The sequence below is a fragment of the Ornithorhynchus anatinus genome, chromosome 7 (assembly GCF_004115215.2).
Source record: "Ornithorhynchus anatinus isolate Pmale09 chromosome 7, mOrnAna1.pri.v4, whole genome shotgun sequence".
Lineage (NCBI taxonomy): Eukaryota > Metazoa > Chordata > Mammalia > Monotremata > Ornithorhynchidae > Ornithorhynchus > Ornithorhynchus anatinus.
The window spans coordinates 46,608,553-46,631,929 of NC_041734.1; the positions used below are offsets into that span (position 1 = coordinate 46,608,553).

Below are 23,377 nucleotides of genomic sequence, written 5' to 3' on the forward strand. Positions count from 1 at the left end.
CGCTGTCGTCTTTTCTTTTTTCCAAAATTTATGCTGATGCGGAAAAATGGTTATATTTTCCATCTCCTAAATCGGTCGCGATCGGTGAGCTGTTCTTCAGTTGCAGTCTGAGTCCAGTGCTAACCTGCCTACTCTCTCTCTTTCTGCACCTAATCTATATTTTTGTCACTCAGCAGTCGGTAGGCTAAGGAAACTGTGGGCTAGCTGAACAAAAACAATTTGCCTTTGACAGGTGTTAGAGCCTTCTCTCAAAGGACAAGCTAAAACTGTGACTTAAGCCATTCGTTCCAACTCTCCCCTAATTCAGGCTTCCCTCTGAATATCAAGTATTTGAATTTCAGTCGTACCAGGAGCTAGCTCCCATCCTTCCCGTGGAAGGTATTAAGGATGCCAGGGACCTTGGAAGCTCCTTTAGTAAGCTGAAAGTCACATCAATGGGCTGTGATCATTACCCAAAGAAAGTGTGTTCTGCACAATTACTTCTCAGCATCTGCTTTTGGGTATTCAGGGATTGTCTGTCACTGTCGCAGCTCCTCTCCAGTCTCCTCTTTCTCCTTTCCCAGTGTCCTTTGCCTCTGAATCCCTTCTCATGCTCTTGGGATTTTGTCAAGCTGGGTTTTTCAGGCCTGTCTCCAGCAGTGCTACATGAGTTAGATACTTCATTTTGCTGAGGCAGTTTTTCCTCACATCCAGCCCTCCTGGTATATAATTACAGGGCTATCAACTGCTTCTTCTGTACCACTAGAGATTAAGAGGCTTCAACCACTGCTTAGCAGGGAGTCCGGCAGGCCGTGAAATAGGTTTCAGACGCTAGTGTGTGGTACCCCGAGTGTGTGTACACCCACGTGCTAGGTAGGGGATTATGCAGTCCTTGATAAGAATGCAAACTCTGGGAGATGGATTATCCCCAAGAGTTTTGTGACAGGAACTAATCAGAGCCCTTGAAACTAAAATAAAATCTCATTGCATTTCCATATTTTTTTGCTCCACACGTACACTCTCTCTCTTCCCCCTTGCCCGTCTTTTCTGATGAAAGCATTTACTCGTCAGGGAAATATAGGCTTGTTAGGGAGCAGCTATTGGAGCGCATGCCTTTATAATAGCGATGAGAGCAAGATATAGAACATTAGGGTGAGTTTTGCTGGCTTGGAAGGTTTCGGGCTGTAGAAGTTGAGGTGGAGATCCTTTATCATCAAAGAGGCCCTTTGCTTTCCAATTCCTTTTTAAATGCCTTCTGTCTAGATGTGATGTGATCGCCACAGCTTGTAACATTCTTGATTGCTTAAAAAATAATTGAAAATAATACTGTAGGTTTGGGGAATTTTAAAGTGCTGCTCAGATTCCAAGACCTCATTTTGCAGCTACTTATTTACTTTCCACGGGTGGCAGTGGAAATGACCCAACTGGAAGAATCAAGTGTAACCAAACGATTGTCGTCAACAATAGTATTGAGTCCTTACTGTGTGCACAGCATTAAACTAGGCACCTGGGGGAAGCAGCGTGGCTTAGTGGAAAGATCACAGAACTAGGAGTCAGGGGACCTGGATTCATACTTTTATGGGTGACCTTGAGCACGATACTTAACTTCTCTGTGCCTCAACTTCCTTATCTGTAAAATGGGAATAAACTACCCATTCTCTTCTCTCATACATTGTGCAACAGGGACTGTGCTCAACATGGTTGTCTTTTATCTACTCCAGTGCTTAGCAGAGTACTTGGAGCGAGCACTTAATGAACTCCATCGCCATTATTTTTTCATTATTGTTATTGAAGGACCTGATCGTTTTCCACTTGCCAGTTCCACTGCCCAGCACATCCATTTCCAGGGCACAAAACCCACTTTTGAGGTAATTTCTTAGGACCACTTCAAGGTTGAAGAACCTTTCCACTAAACTTCATTTTGAAATCAGCTGGGCTGAATTGTTCTAAATTCTAAGGGCTCTTATCTGCAACAGTGCCCATCCATGTACTGTTAAATTCTACTGAGTGTTAAAAGTTTCTATCAGTTCCTGAAAGAAAATCCACTGGTAAACTAGAGAATGTGTGTGCTAACTACATTTCTGAAATACAATACTATTTAATAAAGCACTGTATTGAAAGGGAAGGGGATCTTTCTATCCAGCCATTGTTCTAGAAGCTTCGCTTAACTCCTCATTCTGTTTTCCTACTTAAATAACCCATCCCCTCTTCTCCCCAGATCCATCTCAGCAGCCTGATTTCAGCCAACACTAATCCCCTTGATGTTTTCTTTCCCAGTTGTCACAGATGAGACTCTGAGCTTCATTCAAAAAAGCAGACGCCTTCTGGTTGTCCTGAGCCCAAACTATGTCCTTCAAGGGACGCAAGCCCTCCTGGAGCTCAAAGCTGGCTTAGAAAACATGGCCTCCAGGGGGAACATCAGCGTCATTTTAGTGCAATACAAAGCTGTCAAGCAGACTAAGGTGAAGGAGTTGAAGAGGGCCAAAGCGGTGCTCACAGTCATTAAGTGGAAAGGTGAAAAGTCCAAGTACCCCCAGGGCAGGTTCTGGAAGCAGCTGCAGGTGTCCATGCCCGTGAAGAAGAGATCCAGATGGCCCAGCAGTGAAGAACAGGGCTTATCCTATTCTTCCTTAAAAAATGTTTGAGAGAAAAAATACAAGAGAGAATACACCACGAAGAGAGGAAGTTCTCCCATCCTGGGTTTCGGTAATTTTCCCTTGTGCAGCCCCTCCCTCCTCCCCAGTAAAACGCTCTGCAGGAGCATTTCAGAACTGCCTTCACTGCCAGATAGGAGGATAACTGCAACTATTTTTACCCTTCAAAATATAAGGCATTGTCAGGGTGACTTCTTTCTCGCATCTCTAATTTGACACCGGGCTATTAGGTCAATCAGTGTTTCACAAGGACGGTCTTGGGTCGGTATGAGTTGTCTCTCCTATGTCTCATGCCAAGTCCATTGGCATGCTTTCTGGTTTGGCCCCATCCCTTTGGCACCTTTTAGAGATGCTCTGTCCTCTAAGTGGAGGCAGATGAATTTATTTTTGTATGCAACTGGGACCCTACCAGAGGTTTATGATCTGACTTTTGGTACTATAGGATTTCCTGCCTTGACTTCCAAGTCTCATCAATCAATCATTGTTATTTATTGAGGGTTTACTGTGTGCAGAGCACTGTATTATATGCTTGGGAGAATACAATACGCCCTAATTGGTAGACATATTGTCTGCCCACAAGGAGTTTAAAACACTGATGTAGAGTAATTAAAAAAAAAAACACTGAGCAACAGATTCAGGCCATACCTATTTAATGTTAGAGGTATTTTCTTCTGGAAAATTCCTCATTTCACCAAGATCTGCCCCAAGCAAATCTAACCTTTGTCCCCAGACTAATGTTAGTGGGGCTCACATGGTATCTAGAAAGCTTATGTTTAGGATTTGTGTATCACTAATCCCACTCCCAAGTCTGCTCCAGGAACACCGATGCCCAGTGTTTAAACATTTCTAGCTCCTAGTTTTGCCCTTGTTCCTGGTTTTCACTCTAGGGCAGTACCAACCCTCATCGTAGGCAGATTGGAAAAGGGGTTAAGACAACAGTGCAGAGCCTTCAGCACATTCAGGCTGCAGCAAGTGATTGGATGGCCTTCTGAGATAATCAGCAAAGGCACGTTGGTCATAATCCTACTGGAACAAACTCTGCTCCACCTAATTCTTTTCACTCAATCCATCCTGAACTGCGGTAAAAATCTACCAGTAGGAAATGATACTAATAATAATAATGGAATTTGTTAAGCGCTTACTATCTGCCAAGCACTGTTCTGAGCACTGGGGTAGGTACAAGGTAATCAGATTGTCCCTCGTGGGGCTCACAGGCTTCATCCCCATTTTACAGATGAGGTAACTGAGGCACAGAGAAGCTAAGTGACTTGCCCAAAGTCACACAACTGACAAGTGGCAGAGGCATAATTAGAACCCATGACCTCTGACTCCCAAGCCCGTGCTCTTTCTACTAAGACACGCTGCCCTTTGAGGTGTCTGACTAATGAGGCAGACAGTCGTCAGGTACAGTCAGTCCTCCCCTAATGTAGGGGTTAAGATCCTGACAAATCCTGAGAAAAGGAAAACTTAAGTTATACTATGTGGGCCTTGACTAATGCCGTGTATGTGTGGACAGTTGTCTCTTCTGGTATTCCATCATACTCTGTCCAGTTAGATGCCTGTTTTCTGAAGAATATCCCCTAGTTCCCCAATAGCATTCTATCTAAATGGTTAGTGAAAGCATGCTTTATGGGGGATTCTGTAATCTTTTTGCAGAATTTAAAAATATTTGCAAAGTTTAAAAAAAAGAAGCTACAGTACCAATTCAGTTTTGATCTTAGAGAACACTTGGCTAAAAAATGGTTATTTCTTCTTTTCCAGAAGATGAACAGTTATCTCTTTGTCACGACAGATGACTGTGCTTGCCTTTCAGGCTTTCAAAAATTGAACAATGCACAGTGCTTTTGATTTAAGGGCAGTTGCTCTCTGATCGACATACCACTGACTGCTTATGTGGGTGAACCTTATTCACTAAAAATCTACTGTAGGTTTTGCTTCTCAGGGACCTCACTAATGAAGGCAGCTGACTGTTTTGGTTTACTCTGCAAGGAAATGTTTTTAACCTGCTATCCCTGAGCAAGTCGTTTGGTACCTAACTGGGAGAACACCTGGTGGGGTTTAACAAACCCAAAAGAGGTATGGTCCTGAATATCTGGTATTTTTAAACACTTTTAGCTTTGGTTCAAGAACCCTCGAAAGCAGGCTAAATGGAATGACACTCAATTCACCTATGTCAGGGGAGGGCAATGGGCACTCTTCAGGACATTGTTGATGAGCACTGAAATTTTTTCAGTTCTTACATTGTATATTTGCTTTCATTTAGCAGTTCTGTGTTGTACTTTCTCTACACTTTATTTTTCTTCTAAATTCCAAGGCCACAAACTGGAAGATGACAATATTCCAGTGCTATGTTACAAACAGTACAAGCCGTATATAATATTCTGTTGCTTATTTTTACGGGAAGGGATCTGCCTTGATCTGCATGGATATCCCTTTTGACAGTATTAGTTGGCAAGTCACATGTGAATCTAAAAGCAACTGTCCCTTTGTTCTGGGCCTGCCTGCCTATCATCAGTTAGGGGCTAAAGCTTTTATTAGAGGCATTTTTCTTGGCCTGGAGATGAGAAACCAGAGTCAGTAATGAGCCGAGATGAATACTGAATCAATCCAAGTGGTCCCAAAACACAGGCATTTACCACACTGCTCTGAATACATCAACCTGAAATAGAACTCCTTCTCCAATATTTCTATCTCATTTTGAAAAATTTCATGAGTTCTAGTTTTAAGGATGATGACACTTTTTTTTTTAGCTTAAAAAAATTATCCTTGGTGAATTGCATCTATCTAGCACATATCAATAACAAGTCCTTGGACTTGGGGGACATTTGCCAGAAATTTATCTTATGCAGAGCACCTGAACACAACCACTACTGCTCCCTTTAGGAGCATAAAACTGGAGCATTAATCAACTCACACCACACAGGTCCCTGGCAGGAACCAGCTAAACAAAAGTCCTGTTTGTAAAACCCCTTTGCGTGCACTTTTAAAGTGCTGTGCTCTTATCCCAAAAGGGACGTGACTAATGGGGAAGAGAGAACATTCAAGTGGTGCTGTACATATCATTGTAATCAGTTCCATGAAGTCTCAGGATCAAGGCTCATCCAGTGTTCCTAATAAGAGACTTCATAAAGGGCTTCTTCTGTCTCTCACCTGCGTCTCAGAAGATGCTAGATAATGTGGAATGCTATTGAGTCCAGGTCATTGGCCAAACCCACTGTGCTTTGGTGTACTAGGTCAAGTGTTTCTCTCTCTGTTCCAACTTCTGGAAATTAGAGCTATGCCACCATTTCCTTCCATTTGGGTTGTATTTGCTTATGTTTGGTTTCTGTTCCTGATTACTTCCAACCTCTGTGATCTAATGTACACTTTTAACACATTTAACACTAAGGTGGCATGTTAATGCTTCTGTATTTTTTTATTTCTGATTCAACATTACTTCCCAACAGATTAGGAAAACTAGGCATAATTGAGATGGTCCTAATGTTGGGAAAGGTAGGGGTGAGGAAAAGAAATTTAAGAGAGTAGTAAAAATGTAAAGGTAAAAGAAGGCTTTGCCTTAGATATGCTCTAGGAACTCTCAGAGCCAGGTGTAGTAAATATCTGAGCCTCATAGTGCACAATTGAACAGTGCATTTTGATGGGTGCGTTTATTGGATTTTCTTTTGTTTGCTAAGGTACTGTGAGTCAAAATACACCATCAACATCCTCATGTTGGCACTCCATTTTATTCGGAAACAAAAGCATCACTCACTTGTCAATTAAATGTTTTGATATTTTAACATTGCCTTTTTATTTTATTTGTATTTTTATATTTTATTTGTGAATATGTTTATTTTTAAATAAACTGTTTTATTTTCATTTTTGGGACTTTCTTTTGCATGTTTGTTATCTTTATTTTCCAGTATGGCACTTTTTTGCAAAGATATTATTTTAACCAGAAAATTGAGGGACTCCTTTACACATAAACCAGTTAATCTCTGACATCCAACAACAGTTGAAAAATAAATGGCACTTGGTTCAGCTTGAGACTAGCTGCCCCTGCCCTGGGAAAACTCAAAGATGGCAGAAATTAAATAAGACATTCAAGCCACAATAACTACTAGATCTCTATCCACCCCATTTTAAATGATGTAAGGTTTTTTTAATAAATTTTACTCAATTCTTTTTATTAAACACAATTTCCCACTCCTTTCTGCATACCCTTAGGTAATATCTATATCTACAGATTTAGATATAGAGAGATATTAATATAGATATATGTATATATCCTTGATTAAAGCCATTTGTCAAAACAAAAGGTACGTGGCAGAATGAATCCTTTTAGAACCTTGTAATTTTAAGTTGAAATTACTTTCCTGCAATCACATCAAGTAGAATAGAAATGATTGGAATCCTATTCTCTCCTTTTTTTAAACAGGGAAACTATACGCTCCATGAGGACAGGGAACATATCTACCAATTCTGTTATAATGTACTCTGATATAATAATTGTGGCATTCATTAAGCTCCAAATATGTGCTAAGCAATGGGTTGCGTTAGATACAAGTCTATCAGATAAGATAGAGTTTCTGTCCCAGAGGGACAAATGATGAAATGGAAGCCCAGAGAGGTAAAGTGATTTTTCCAGGGTCACACAGCAGACATGCCGCAGACCCAGGACTAGAACCAGGATTTACTGAATCTCCACTGTTTGCTACTTTCTACTTTTTGAGAAACAGCACAGTTTAGAGACAGAGGATGGGTCTGAATTCTGGATCCAGCTCTGCTGCTTGAGCGCCTGGTGACCTTGGGCATGTCACTTAACCACTCTGAGTCTCAATTTCTACATCAATAAAATGGGTATTAAAAACTGTTCTCCTTCCCCCTTAGACTTGGGGCAGGAAGAGTCCAAATTCTGCATAAGTTTTACTTACCGTAGCACTCAGTATTGTGTTTGGCACAGAGTAAGTGCTTATCAAATATCACCAAATGTCACTAGGCCACACCACCTCCCCAAATGAAAGCCATTCTGATTATTGACCTGTCTGTTTTGTGTCCTTGATCAGCAACTAAATGAAATTCCTCTTTCAACTACTGAATTTCTACCTTACTCACTGTGGACAGGGATCATGTCTACCAACTCTGGTATATTGGTATATTATACTCTCCCAAGTGCTTAGTACAGTACTCTGCACCCAGTAAGTACTAAATAAATATGATTGAGTAAAACCAGTGATAGATCCAGGCAGGGGAGGCCCCCAGAGCTGAATATTTTAGTAGCCTTCTTGCCTCTACTCCCCAAGCTCTCTAAGCTGGCTCTTTTTGGGTCACCACCTCTACCATTTTTTTTGTGGTATATGGTAAACATTATATTCTAGGCATCCTTCTAAGCCCTTGGGTACGTATAAGATAATAATAATAGTAATTGTGGTATTTGTTAGGCGCTTTCTATGTCCCAGGCACTGTACTAAGCCCTAGGGTGGATGCACGTAAATTGGGCTGGACACAGTTCCTGTCCCATGTGGGGCTCACAGTCTTAATCCCCATTTTAAAGATGAGGTAACTGAGACACAAAGAAGTGAAGTGACTTGCCCAAGGTCACGCTGCAGACAAACGGCAGAGTCGGGATTAGAACCCACGTCCTTCTGACTCCCAAGCCTGAGCTCTATCCATTAGGCCATGCTCTTTCTCACCTTGAGAGCTTTCTCCCATCTCATATCCTTTATAATTTGATGATTATTTTAGATTGATCCTTGTCCTGAGAGGAGATTTAGCCCGAATGCCTCTCAAAGTAATGGCTTATGAAACAAGTGAAGACAAAACATTAGGTGCTGGCGAAGTAGGGCACAGAGAGTTTAGGTGTCCCCATCATAGACTGTGCACATTACTCCTGTTTTGGGGGGGGGGGTTTCAATATTTTAAATAGTATTTATTGAGTACTTACTATGCTTCAAGCACCATTCTAAATACTGGGGTCTTGTCTTATGCTGTCAGCTTGTCTCAAACCCAGAGCGACTCTGTGGCCACATCTCTCCCAGAATGTCCCACCTCCATCTGTGATCATTCTGGTAGTGTATCCATATAGTTGTCTCAGTAAAAATAGGGAATTGCTTTACCATTATCCTCTTCCATGAAGTAAACTTGAGTCTCCACCCTTGACTCTCTCCCGTGCCACTGCTGCCCAGCACAGGTGAGTTTTAACTTGTGGAAAGCTGCCTTCCCCTCCCTAGCCACTGCCCAAGCTAACAGTAGGATGGGTATGCCTCTGGTTGACTCTCTCTCCCCTAGCTGAGACTAGTAGAGTACTGGAAACTATCCACGTGTGATCCTGAGATAGCAAAGTGCTAGGGTAGATACATGTTAATCAGATTGGACACAGTCCTGTCTCACATAGGACTCACAATCAAAGAGGGAATGGGGAGCAGGAGAGAGAACAGAAGTAGGAAAGGGACTTGTTGGCCAGAGCAACCAAGATACATCTTTTTCTCTTAAAATTAAAACATTTGAATGTGGTGTTTTTTTCTTTCCATTTTATCACCGTGAAGGAACAACACTATTTGTAGGAGCCAAAGGTGGCTTAAAATAGAAATCAAGTTCAAGTGTAAGAATCGATGGTCACAATTATGTGTACAAATCTGAAAAATGTGGACTACTTATATTCATACTGATTTAAGTGGATGGTACAATTAGCAACCATTCTCTTTAATCAGTCGCCCAGGACAATATTCAGCACTTGTAATGGGAAATCAACAAAGTAAAAATCGACTGAAATTTGCTTCAGAGAGAAATTAAAGACTTAGTTAAAAGGAGGGTAACTTCCTATTTAAGGCAGTTTGCAAGTATAAGTCCACTAGAATTAAACAAAATGATTTAACACAAATCATGGAAATTATGAATGGAATATTTTCTGAACAATCACAAATGATTGAAATTCAAGCTCTGCACTTTATGAAAGAAAGATGGAAGGGGAGGAAGGAGGCATGAAGTGCTGGGTCACAGTCTGACACTGCTCAGATGGGATCGGAAATTTTTTCCACCCTCCCCACCCAAATATCCAGCCCCTAGGGAGGAAATTAATTTACCAGCAGAGGCAGAATCTTCCATGGTCATTTTTGAAAAAAAGAGAGAAGAGCATTCATTCAATAGTATTTATTGAGCACTTACTATGTGCAGAGCACTGTACTAAGCTCTTGGAATGTACAATTATGCAACAGATAGAGACAATCCCTAATTTAAGTATTTTTAAGTACTCTTCCCTGATTTCCCCCCAACCACCCTACCTTTAATTCTTTCCATGTGATGTGAGGTGAATTTTAAAGCCTTTCCCCTCCTCCCAGCACCCTGCACTTTTAGGGAATTTTTCTTCTGGCTCAATAAACACTCTCACAGGTGACGTATTTGACAATTATTGACAATTATAACGTTTGCTTAGATTTTGATTCTACCGATGTCTATGCTATTCCCTGGATGTGACTCCCAAAATACAATACAAAGTCATTTCAGTGAACAAAATTGTACTCTCCAGTAATGAAAGACAATACAGCTAGAAGCACTGTAGAAATGGGTGGAGATGGTTTCAAAGACAGTGAGCTGTCATCTTTCTAGGATTTTACCTTATTCTGGCCACCAGAGATTATATTCTTCTCCCAACCCTACATGTCCTAGTGGATAGAGCACAGACCTGCGAGTCAGAAGGACCTGGGTTCTAATCTTGGCTTTGCTATTACTGTGTGACCTTGGGCAAGTAACTTTACTGCTCTGGGCCTCAGTTACTTCATCTGTAAAATGGAGATTAAGACCGTGAGCCCCATGTGAAATAGGGACTGTTTCCAACCTGATTAACTTTTATTTACCCCAGGTCTAAGAAGCACTTAACAGATACCACAAACAACAACAACAATGCTATCTGATAAGTTAGAACAGACAGGCTTATGTTAATAGTGGAAATTGCCCACTTTAGATTGTATCATATCAATTGTATTTATTGAGCCTTTACTATGTGTAGAACACTGTACTAAGTGCTTGAGAAAGTATAGTATAACAGAGTTGGTAGAAGGACACTTTTTCTACTAGAAAGAGCTTGGTCCTGAGAGTCAGTGGATCTGGGTTCTAATTCTGACTCCACCACTTGCCTGTTGTGTAACTTGGGTAAGTTTTTTTTTTTCTAAGGTATTTGTTAAGTGCTTACTATGTACCATGCACTGTTCTAAGCACTGAGGTAGATTAAATTGATTAGGTTGGACACGGTCTCTGTACCACGGGTGCTCACACTCTTAATCCCTATTTTACAGATGAGGTAACTGCGGCCCAGAGAAGTTAAATGATTTGCCTAAGGTCACACAGCAGACATGTGGCAGACCTGGGATTAGAATCCAGGTTCTTCTGACTCCCAGGCTTGTGCTCTATCCACTAGGCCATGTTGCTTCTCTAGGTGGAGGTAGGTAAGGTAGAGACATCCTGCAAATATGTAGCCCAGTCAAATGTCTCTTATGCAAACCACCTTCCTGCCCAATACTCCCTGGCAATAGGATATTTTCCTCTACCACACTTAAAGGTAGTCTTATGGCAGTGGGAATCCCAATACTGGTGTCTTAGCTGAAGAAGTGGGCATGTCTTTTGGCCACTCCCTTGATATTTCAGTCCTAAATGCAGAGCTTGCGCTCGTGAGATAAGGGGCTAGAAGCATGCCCTTATGCTATTTTTGTGTTCACGATCAATCGATAATATTTTTTGACAGCCTACTGTGTGCAAGGCACTGTATAAAGCACCTGGACAAGTATAATAGAGTAAAAAGACACAATTTCTACCATGTATGAAATTCCATTGTCTGCTATGTTACCTTCAAACATGCAAGACAACTCTTGTTCTCTTATATTTGAAAATATATATGTACACCTTGCATATGTAAGCATATGTATATGTACATACATACATAAACCTACATGCACACATACATATATACATGCACATACACACACACACACACACACATATACACATAAATTATGTGTACACATGAATGGGAGAAGCACCAGGTATTTTTCTCAGTTATTTGTCAAAGTCAATATGCTTTGACTGCCTGTAGAAAGATACCCTTTATGTGTCATTCATATATTCATTCAAATGTTTTTATGAAACACTGTGTGCAGAGCACCGTATTAAGCCCTTAGGAGACTGCAATACAACAATAAACAGACACATTTTAAATTGGTAACTGTTCTGCAAGAATACTTATCTTCTTCCACTATATAGCTAGTTTGTGATGGGATGAGAGATGGGAGGGTCAGAATCTTCCATAAATTTTTTTTTCACCCATTGATGATGGTCTAGGAATATGAATAATTAAAAGATTAGCATTGCAACCAATTGTACTTATAAAATTTTTCTCTTTATTCCTCACACTTATTAGAATTCTGGTTAGGTTACCACTAGTGATATCAGATCACTAAAATTTTATAAATTAGATTACAGGTCACCATGTCTCTCTACCTCATATAGCATTGGCAATTTTGTGAATTAGGATGTTGGATTACATAACCCAACTATATTTCTTTCACATTAGAAGATGACACAGAGAATTCATTCATTCATTCAATAATATGTATTGAGTGCTTACTATGTGCAGCAAGACTGAGCTCCTCATCTTCCCTCCCAAACCCGGTCCTCTCCCAGACTTCTCTATCACCGTGGATGGCACGACCATCCTTCCCGTCTCTCAGGCCCGCAATCTCGGTGTCATCCTTGACTCGTCTCTCTCGTTCACCCCACACATCCTAGCCGTTACCAAGACCTGCCGGTTTCACCTCTACAATATCGCCAAGATCCGCCCTTTCCTCTCCACCCAAACGGCTACCTTACTGCTACAGGCTCTCGTTATATCCCGGCTAGACTACTGTGTCGGCCTTCTCTCTGACCTCCCTTCCTCCTCTCTCGCCCCGCTCCAGTCTATTCTTCACTCCGCTGCCCGGCTCATCTTCCTGCAGAAACGATCTGGGCATGTCACTCCCCTTCTTAAACAACTCCAGTGGCTGCCTATCGACCTCCGCTCCAAACAAAAACTCCTCACTCTAGGCTTCAAGGCTCTCCATCACCTTGCCCCTTCCTACCTCTCCTCCCTTCTCTCTTTCTACCACCCACCCCGCACGCTCCGCTCCTCCGCCGCCCACCTCCTCACCGTCCCTCGGTCTCGCCTATCCCGCCGTCGTCCCCTGGGCCACATCCTCCCACGGTCCCGGAACGCCCTCCCTTGCTCACCTCCGCCAAACTGATTCTCTTCCCCTCTTCAAAAACCTACTTAAAACTCACCTCCTCCAAGAGGCCTTCCCAGACTGAGCGCCTCTTCTCCCTCTACTCCCTCTGCCACCCGCCCTTACCTCTCCGCAGCTAAACCCTCTTTTTCCCCTTTTCCCTCTGCTCCTCCACCTCTCCCTTCCCATCCCCACAGCACTGTACTCATCTGCTCAACTATATATATTTCCATTACCCTATTTATTTTGTTAATGAATTGTTCATCGCCTCGATTCTATTTAGTTGCCATCGGTTTTTACGAGATGTTCTTCCCCTTGACTCTATTTATTGCCATTGTTCTTGTCTGTCCATCTCCCCCGATTAGACTGTAAACCCGTCAAACGGCAGGGACTGTCTCTATCTGTTGCCGACTTGTTCATCCCAAGTGCTTAGTACAGTGCTCTGCACATAGTAAGCGCTCAATAAATACTAATGAATGAATGAATGAATGTGCAGAGCACTGTACTGAGCGCTTGGAATGTATAATTCGGCAACAGATAGAGACAATCCCTGCCCAATAACGGGCTCACAGTCTCAAAGGGGGAGACAGACAGCAAAGCAAAACAGAACAAAACAAAACAAGTAGTCTGGCAAATCCATTTGCATTTTTGGGCTTGGATGAAGAAACCTTCATATGACCCAGTATTTTAGTCCATACTGTATGCTTGTGAAGATAGCCCTTTCTGTTCCAGTGGAGCTGCCACTTGCTTTGACTGTCCTTGATTTTGAATCTCTTGCTTGGCTGCCTGGTGTTCAAAGACTCTGCTCAAGGAGAGCAACCTCTCTGATGATTGCTGCATGCTAGGCTGGTCCGTCTGTTTCTAGGGTCTCCTGACATTCCACGGCTCTGGAAATGCTGACATTTCAGAGCCCAGTGGTAGGTAGGGTAATGAAGCCAGAAGCTTCCTCTGCCTCAGTAGTTCTGCTCCCAAGCCTGCCTCCTCTCCAGATTGAACCCGAGAGTCATTAGTTCTGCCGAGCTCGGTTTGGGAAGGGGAACATTTAAGCAGAACTACTGAAATGGCAAGTAGGTCCTAGCTGTATACCTCCTTCCTCTAGACTGTAAGCTTTTTATGGCAGGGAACTTGGCTGTATTGTACTCTCCCAAGTGCTTAGTACAGTTCTCTTGCACTGAGTGAGCATTCAATAAGTATCGCTGATCGACTGATTGATTGATTTCTCACACAGCAGTCCCAGGGCTGAAGGCTTGCCTGGGCCACCAAACTTTCACCATGGGGTTGGGAAAGAATGAGACAGGGAGGACCTTTGGGGTCTCTGCTCTGACAGGCTCTGCTGGCCATGGGGATGGGGGAGAGAGATGATGAGGGGAGAAAAGACCACCTCTTCAAATTGGCAAATTCTCCCACCCCTTAAATTAGCTCTATTATTCCTTTCAATCAGTCAATCATAATTACTGAGGGCTTACTATGTTCAGAACACTGTACCGAGTACTTGGAAGAGTACTAGACAATAGAATTAAAAGACACTTTCCCTGCCTGTAACAGATTTACAGTCTAGAGAGGGAGACAGGCATTTCAGTTCAGAATACAACTAAACAAGTTGGGGATCCTGCCTTCATTTTTCTGTGGTCCTACCTAGTGAGCTGTGTTATGATGGGATTCATTTGGGGCAAATTGACTGAATCAAAGACCTCATTGTTGGTTATCCATTTCTCAAAACACACAATATCAAATGAGGTTCTAGGTTGTGCTGGAGAAACTGTTCAGAAAGCCATAAGAGCCTTCTGGGATAGGTACAGTCACTAGTCTATCTCACCAATCACTCGTCTTTTCTTTTGTGGTATTTGTTAAGCACTTAATCATGCCAGGCACTGTACTAAGCGCTGTAGTAGATACAAATTAATCAGTTTGGACACAATCCATGTGCCATATGGAGTTCACAGTATTAATCCCCATTTTACAGATGTGGTAATTGAAGCACAGAAAAGTTAATATTTGATATTCATTAAGTTCTTACTGTGTACAGGGCACTGTACTGATTGCTTGGGTGAGTACAATAAGAAGCAGTGTTAATATGTGGAAAGAACAGGGGCCTGGGAGTCAGAGGACCTGGTTTCTAAACCCAGCTCCATCACTTGGTTGTGAGCCCTTTGTGAGACAGGGACTTTGTCCAACACAGTTATCTTGAACTTACCCCAGCACTTAGTACAGTACCTGGCATATAGGAAGTGCTTAGCAATACCACAATTATTATTATTATTATTATTATTATCAAAATGGACTTTGATAGGCACGATCCCTGCCCACAAGGGCCTTACAATCTACTGGGGGAGACAGACATTAAAATAAATTCCAGATAAGGGAATAAGCAAAGTACTAGTAGTAATACTTATTAAGCACTTACTGTATATAGATCACTTAACTAAGCACTGAAAAAGAGTGTACATTTGGTGAATTAGACACAGACCCTGTCCCTTGAAGGGCTCAAAATCTATTAATATTGGGATGGGAGTCTGAAGACAGAAACACTGGGAGCAGTGAAACAGTAACACTTTAAAACAGCATAAAACATGAGGACAAAAATGAGGTTCACAATACTAAAACAAAAATCAGCAGAGAGCTGTGGCTATAAGAGCAGAATTTCTCCTCAGGATTCAGGGTCTTCAGCAGTGGCTATTGCAGCAACTTGCTTTCCCGGGGTTATTTGAGGCCTTATGCTGCAGGTGCTGTTCTCGTTCCTTTCATGGTGGAAAGCGGGACAGGATGGGATTTTCTTGATGGCGCAGAGGGGAGGGAAAGCAGTTAGCTCAACCAAAGGAGCCCAAGTGCACGCAGGGAGGCAAGGCTGCAATTGTCGGATGTGAAAAGGGGCGAAGAAGGCAGAGCCGGGGCCAGGCAGAGAGTTCCTCAGCTGTGATGGAAGGGCTAAAGCTATGCAGGATGCAAATTGCACTTAAAGTCTTGTTATTCGGCCACCCTACCCTCAGCCTTACAGCAATTATGTGCATATCCATAATTTATTTTAATGTCTGTCTCCCCCTCTAGACTGTAAGCTCTTTGTCAGCAGGGAACGTGTCTACCAATTCTTTTGTATCATACTATTCCAAGCAGTTAATACAGTGCTCTATTTATTGCCATTGTTCTTGTCTGTCCGTCTCCCTCGATTAGACTGTAAGCCCGTCAAACGGCAGGGACTGTCTCTATCAGTTGCCGACTTGTTCATTCATTCATTCATTCATTCAATAGTATTTATTGAGCGCTTACTATGTGCAGAGCACTGTACTAAGCGCTTGGGATGAACAAGTCGGCAACAGATAGAGACAGTCCCTGCCGTTTGATGGGCTTACAGTCTAATCGGGGGAGACGGACAGACGAGAACAATGGCACTAAACAGCGTCAAGGGGAAGAACATCTCGTAAAAACAATGGCAACTAAATAGAATCAAGGCGATGTACAATTCATTAACAAAATAAATAGGGTAACGAAAATATATACAGTTGAGCGGACGAGTACAGTGCTGTGGGGATGGGAAGGGAGAGGTGGAGGAGCAGAGGGAAAAGGGGAAAATGAGGCTTTAGCTGCGGAGAGGTAAAGGGGGGATGGCAGAGGGAGTAGAGGGGGAAGAGGAGCTCAGTCTGGGAACGCCTCTTGGAGGAGGTGATTTTTAAGTAAGGTTTTGAAGAGGGAAAGAGAATCAGTTTGGCGGAGGTGAGGAGGGAGGGCGTTCCAGGACCGCGGGAGGACGTGACCCAGGGGTCGACGGCGGGATAGGCGAGACCGAGGGACGGTGAGGAGGTGGGCGGCAGAGGAGCGGAGCGTGCGGGGTGGGTGGTAGAAAGAGAGAAGGGAGGAGAGGTAGGAAGGGGCAAGGTGATGGAGAGCCTTGAAGCCTAGAGTGAGGAGTTTTTGTTTGGAGCGGAGGTCGATAGGCAACCACTGGAGTTGTTTAAGAAGGGGAGTGACATGCCCAGATCGTTTCTGCAGGAAGATGAGCCGGGCAGCGGAGTGAAGAATAGACCGGAGCGGGGCGAGAGAGGAGGAAGGGAGGTCAGAGAGAAGGCTGACACAGTAGTCTAGCCGGGATATAACGAGAGCCCGTAATAGTAAGGTAGCCGTTTGGGTGGAGTCCCAAGCACTTAGTACAGTGCTCTGCACATAGTAAGCGCTCAATAAATACTATTGAATGAATGCTCTGCACAGTAAGAGCTTGATTGATTGATTAACTGATCAGGCCACCCCATCCATTACTTTATCGCATCCACAACATCAGTTCTGCTATAATGTGTATTTTCATTATGCAAGTTAAAAGACCAGAACAGAGTAATGTAACTGCCAAACTGTACAATAAGTGGTGAGGGAATATCAAAGTGAGTATTCTTTCAGTCAGTCGTATTTATTGAGTGCATACTGTGTGCAGAGCACTGTACTAAACACTTGGGAGAGAACTGTATAACAATAAACAGATTCCGATCAGTCAATCAATCAGTTTTATTTATTGAGTGCTTATTGTGTGTAGAGAGGAAAGATTTGTCAGAAGTAAATGTAGAGCTCCAGGCAGGGAGATGAATGTGAACAAGCCACTGACGAGGACATGGATAAGATAGAGGTACAGTTACCAGTTTGTGTTAGGTTTCCCTAAATAGGTTTCCCTTTGCAGAAGGCTTGCATCAGTGTGCTGAACCTCATGACTGGGAGGACCTGCATAATAATCCTAGCTCTGTCACTTGCCTACTGTGTAACATTGGTCAAGTCACTTAACTTCTCTGTGCTTTAATAATAATAATAATGTTCGTATCTGTGCACTTACTATGTGCAGAGCACTGTTCTAAGCGCTAGGGTAGATACAGGGTAATCAGCTTGTCCCACATGAGGCTCACAGTCTTAATCCCCATTTTACAGATGAGGTAACTGAGGTCCAGAGAAGTTAATGTGACTTGCCCACAGACCCACGGCTGACAAGTGGCAGAGCCGGGATTCAAACCCATGACCTCTGACTCCCAAGCCCGGGGCTCTTTCCACTGAGCCACACTGCTTCTCTGTTTAGTTTCCTTAGTTTCTTAGTTTCCTTAGTTTCTTTAGTTTCCTCATCTGTGAAATGGATTCTTCCTTTTAGACTGCCAGCCCCATTTGGCACAGGGCCTGTATTTGATCTAAATAAATATAGTATGGTGTTTAACATACAGTTTAACAGATACTACAAATTGTTATTATTATTATTAGTATTACCATTAGTATTATTAATATGTAGCTGGATATTCCTTCTCACCAATAACTTATGAAAAACTGCAAGTTTCAGAGGCACAGATAGGCAGAAGTGCAAACAGCTTTCTGAAGTATTAAAATTCATGCCACCAGAACTTTGGCTGGTCTCTGGAAGATACTTTCCATAGCTAATGACTCATACCAATGCCTGTGAACAAATATGTGCAGTCCTGAACCTTTGCTTCATAACTTCTATTACTGGGATCATTGTGCCCGAAGCAGGCTTTTCTTTTTTTTTGGCAAACCTTGTCAACATTTTGAGTGTGCCCTCTTTTCAGAAATAATAGGCTCATTAATGAGCTTGGGTCCCAAGACTTGCACAAATAGAAATGGAACTTATATGGAAATACTTGGAAATCCTATTGAATATCTAATTGGCAGCTTGCTACTATTGCTGCATTTTACCCCACGGTGTAAGTGCACTGAGACAGGGAGTTGGAAGATATCCTGTTCCAGGTCTTGTAAATTTAGCACATTACTGAAATTAGACTTTGTGGGCACTTTGCTGTGGCTTGCAGTGTAGTCTTCCCTTAATTTTTCCTAACAGTGGATAGAGGGAAAACATGAGTCGTCCACAGGTATTGAACAACCTAATTCACAATAATGTTAACTCTTCAAATATTTTATAACGATTGCTAACTAGAAGGAAAATGGACTGACTTGAGTTTCCTCTTTTCCCTTGTCCTTCCTCTGACGAGCCAACTAATGATAAACAAAAAGTCTTCAAGCTTGGAGACAGGAGGAGGGAAAGGAGAGGAAGAGGTTTTGATTAGTCTACCAACTGGATAATCAGAACTTTTTATGGTATTTGTTGAATGCCTACTATGGTAGGTACAAGTTAATTAAGAGGTAGGTACAAATTAATTGTCAGACACAGTCCCTGTCCCACAAGGGGCTCACAGTCTAAGTAGGAGGGAGAACAGGTATTTAATCCCTATTTTACAGTTGAGTAAACTGAGGCATGGAGGAGATAAGTGATTTGCCCAAGGTAACACAGCAAGCAATTGGCAGAGCAAGGATTAGAACCCAGGACCTCTTGCTCTTAGACCCATGCTCTTTCCCTAGGCCACACTGTCTCCCTGTTCAGACTGACTATTCATCTTATGATCTGACTGTACTTTATCTACCCAGCACTTAGCACAATGCTTGGCACATAGTAAGCACTTAGCAAATACCACAGTTATTATTATCCACCACTCTTTAGCTTGAGGTCCACAGTAATGGAACTTGAAATTCTTCCTAAATCTAATCACGATCTCTACCAGAGGTTGTTAGGCAGATATTAAAATGTGTACATCCCCAAAGCCCCTCTCAGGGTCACACCGGGAGAGTTTCTAGTAATCTACCAGTCCCAACTACGGATGGGGAAAGCCAAGCAGAGGCATATCAATTCCATTCCTAGCTTGGGCAGTGGCTAGCGAGTGGAAGGCAAACTGCTACATGTCAAAACTAACCTGTGCCAGGCAGCAGTGGCATGGGGGAGAGTCGAGGGCAGAGACGCAAGTTTACCGCACAGACGGAGGCAATGGTAAACCACTTCCATATTTTTACCAAAAAAACTCTATGGATATACCACCAGAACAATTGCAGATGGAGGTGGGGCGTTCTGGGAGAGATGTGTCCATGACGGTGCTATGGGGCGGGCACGACTCGCCAGCATAAGACAACAACAACAACATCTCCAAAGTTCTTTGCTAGAAGACTTCTTTTAGTAGATGTGTGGTACTGTTGCCAAAGGAAGATAGCTGAACCATCTGTGGGTTTGGAAAAGAAATCTTAGAGAAATCTAGTCCACAAAATATTAAAGATCTGCTTGGAACTAAAGTGGGAAGAACTACCCAATGGCATTTGGAGCAAGCAGACAGCCCAAATGGCTTCAGACTCATATTCTAAAAAACCTAAGTTGATTTGACAGCAATCTTTTGTTTACTGGAGAGATATTTCAACCTAGCAGGACACAGAGATAGCAGAATTATTTATAATATAAGCCCACACACTGGTTTATTAAAAGATCATTAAAGTTCATAAAGGCTACATAAACTGTTTTCCATTTATAAGAGTGTACCAGGGGACAACAAGACTCGATAATAGTAATTGGGACAGGAGGAAGTAAAAGGAGAGGAGAGAGATTTTATTTATTTTCCTGAGGTGTAGGGTTTTACCTTTATCTTTCACATTTTATAAAATGACTTACCAAGCATTTTACATCCTGATAACAACCACCTTACCCATAGCAAACAGCTCTACTGCCTTCATTAGGAATTCCTGATAATGTTAATTAGGGAAAATTAATTGGATAAATGAGATAGTTCCTTAAATCCAGTGGCTTCATTGTGATACCATTTATTGCAACCCTTTCATGTTTATAACCTTGCAAAATTCTGTACCAAGGTCATTACATTAAGCCATAGCATCTCAAATATTAGCCTAAGGCTTAATAAACTTGGCCAAGCTGCTTGGGATGCTCTTCAGCATCTTAGGGGATGCATTTCCCTGTAGTATTTCAAAATATTGTCTAAATTACCAGGTTCCACTGTGAGGTAAATGTGGTTATTATGAGAACATTTTATAGAGGGGGGCTTATTGATTGTCCTAAATCTAGCAAAGTAAATGGAAAAGAATCTGAAATCTCTACCCCTGACTCTTGGGTATCTGCTGTTCCTCCACAATAAGTTTGCACACGATTCCTGGATCAGCTTCCAGTTGAAGATAGATGGAGAATATTATGGCTGTCTCGCCTGGTCAGCAGAAGCAAAGAGGGCACAAGATTGGAGTTTATAGTAAATAAAGGGTCTGGACAGGGCGAATATGGAGCTGTTCATTCATTCACCATATCATATGTATTAAGCACTCACTGTGTGGAGAGCACTGCATGAAGTGTTTGGGAAAGTAAAATACAACAATTAGCAGACACATTCCCTGCCCACAACGACCTTACAGTCTAGAGGAGGAGATAGACTGTTGACAACCACACCCATCCACTGAAGATGGAGAGATCCATAATGGTATATCAGAGAGGGAAATTAGTGATGATAGGTAATACATTCAAAAATTGTTTGGAGGAAGTCAAGGAGGGCAACCATCATGCTGTTCCTTTAGGCTTTCTCTTGCCACCGGTGGAGATGGATGATAGGTGATTGGGCTGGGTGGACCAATGATGTGATCCAGTAACGACAACTGTTTAACATCTTATGTCCTATGGTCCAACTGGAATAGTCATCTACAACCCCTCTTGAGCTTAATAATAATAATAATGATAGTATACATTAAGCACTTACTTTATGCCAAGCATTGTACTACGTGTGTGGAAGAGACAAGATTCTCAGGTCGGACATAGTCCCTGTCCCATATGGGACTCACAGACTGACGGGGAGGGGAGAACAAATATTTAAACCCCATTTTACTGATGAGAGCCCTAATGCCTAGTGAGTCTAAGTGAGCTGCCCAAGGTCTCACAGCAAGCTGGGAATAAGATTCAGATTCCCCTGACTCCCAGGCCCGTGCCCTATCCACTAATCGTCTGATTCTCTCTGTATCTTTACCTGTCCATTTATTTCTCTTCCTCCTCCCCTGTAGACACAGTTGAAGCAGTGTTTGATTTCATCCAGAGGAGCCGAAGGATGATTGTGGTCCTTAGCCCCGACTACGTGACCGAGAAGAGCATCAGCATGCTGGAATTCAAGCTGGGTGTTATGTGCCAGAACTCCATTGCTACCCAACTCATTGTAGTCGAGTACCAACCCCTTCAACATCCCCACCCAGGTGTTCTGCAGCTCAAAGAGTCCGTTCCTTTCATCAGCTGGAAGGGAGAAAAATCCAACAAGCCGGGCTCCCAGTTCTGGAAGGCCCTGAGGTTGGCCCTGCCCCTGAGGAGCCTGAACGCCGGCTCCGGCTGGAACGACAGCTGTTCTTCTCAGTCCGATCTCAGCCTAGACCACATCCAGAGGAGGCGAAGCCGGTTGAAAGCCCCCTCAGAGCGCCAGGACTCCAAGAGTGGGCTCAGCACAGTCCCGACCCCCATGGCCAGGGCCAAGCACCGAGCAAAGCCCTCGTCGGCCTGTCGGTGCTGCGTGACCTACTGCGGAGGCCAGAGCCAGCTCAGGAGTAAAAGCCGGGCCGAGGTGCAGGTCCAGCCCCAGTGGGAGACTCATCTCTGCAAACCCGTCCCCCGACACTCAGAGACTCACTGGATCCAGAATGGAAACAAGGCAGAGGTGCCAGCCCCTCAGATTTCCTCTCTTGCCCTCCATCACTTTACGGATCTATCTAACAACAACGACTTCTATGTACTTTAATCTGGACAAAAGAAGGGAGAGGCTCTCCCCGTCAACCTCTTTGTAAAATGAACCCATGGGAACCATGAACATTTTCTTATTATTAGCTGGTGCCCGCTTCCATTTTTCTTCCCGTTCATTTCCAGGGGACAGAAAGCCTTCAGGTCCTCACTGAAGGGCTGAATCTGAAAGTACGGCTAAACATGGCTGAAAGGTAGACCTTCTCTTCCATGTCTCATCCCGTCAGGTCAGGGCAAAATGGCTCTCCAGTGTTTGATTCTTTCAATCCCACCCAAATGTCAAAACCTAGAACCCGGGGATAAAGTTTAAGTGGGTTTCTTTGTTCCATGTCCATAAATCCCATGCTCAGTGGGTCACTTATGCTCGTGCTGTGAGGCACACAGTGTGTGTATTTTCTGTGAGTGTGAAGCCATTAGGGGCCAATGCCAGGAGAAGGTTGATGGGTTCACTCTGATTGGAAGAGAGCCCAGGGCATACCCCAACTCCCCTCCCCACCTCCCACCCCCCAGATGCCCTACCAACAGAGTCCTAAATAGTGTTTTCATGTTTATTGTGGAGTCCTGTACTCTTAAACTGCCTCATCACAGAGACAATAAAGTTATATTTTTATGCTGTTTTATTCATTGAAAAAAAGTGTTCCCCATCCCCTGATCCTTTCTTTCCTTTAAGACATGTTGAATCATACCAAAGTTCATTCCCTATTAGTAATCAAGAGTACGTTCAAGACCCAAGAAGTAAAAAACTGCTTGGGTTCATAGACTATATTTGTGTATATTCAGAGGGGATTGGGAGTAGGATGGAAGAAATGGACAAGGGAGAGATTCAAGTGTCTGGAGAAGAAGGCCATCTGGGAAGAATATTCAAAACCTAGGAAATTAAAGCTGGAGGATTTGCCATGTCTCGCAGCTTTCAAGGAATGAAGAGCTTTTGAAAGACAATCTACCCAGGCTGAATGAGTACA

General features: G+C 42.9%; 1 protein-coding gene across 2 annotated transcripts in view; it reads left to right on the forward strand.

Annotated features, from left to right (window-relative positions):
- LOC100081686 (interleukin 1 receptor accessory protein) overlaps positions 1–23,025 on the forward strand; it is a 90,745-nt gene extending 67,720 nt beyond the window's left edge. Inside the window, exon 10 of one of the 2 annotated variants that reach the window (XM_029069236.1) lies at positions 21,698–23,025. In XM_029069236.1, coding sequence (XP_028925069.1) covers positions 21,698–22,416 — 719 coding nt within the window. In that variant the 3' untranslated portion in view covers positions 22,417–23,025. Of the gene's footprint in view, positions 1–2,256; positions 2,825–21,697 lie in introns of those variants that run through there. The other variant, XM_029069237.1, reaches the window with a different exon arrangement.
- Positions 23,026–23,377: the final 352 nt, after the last annotated feature.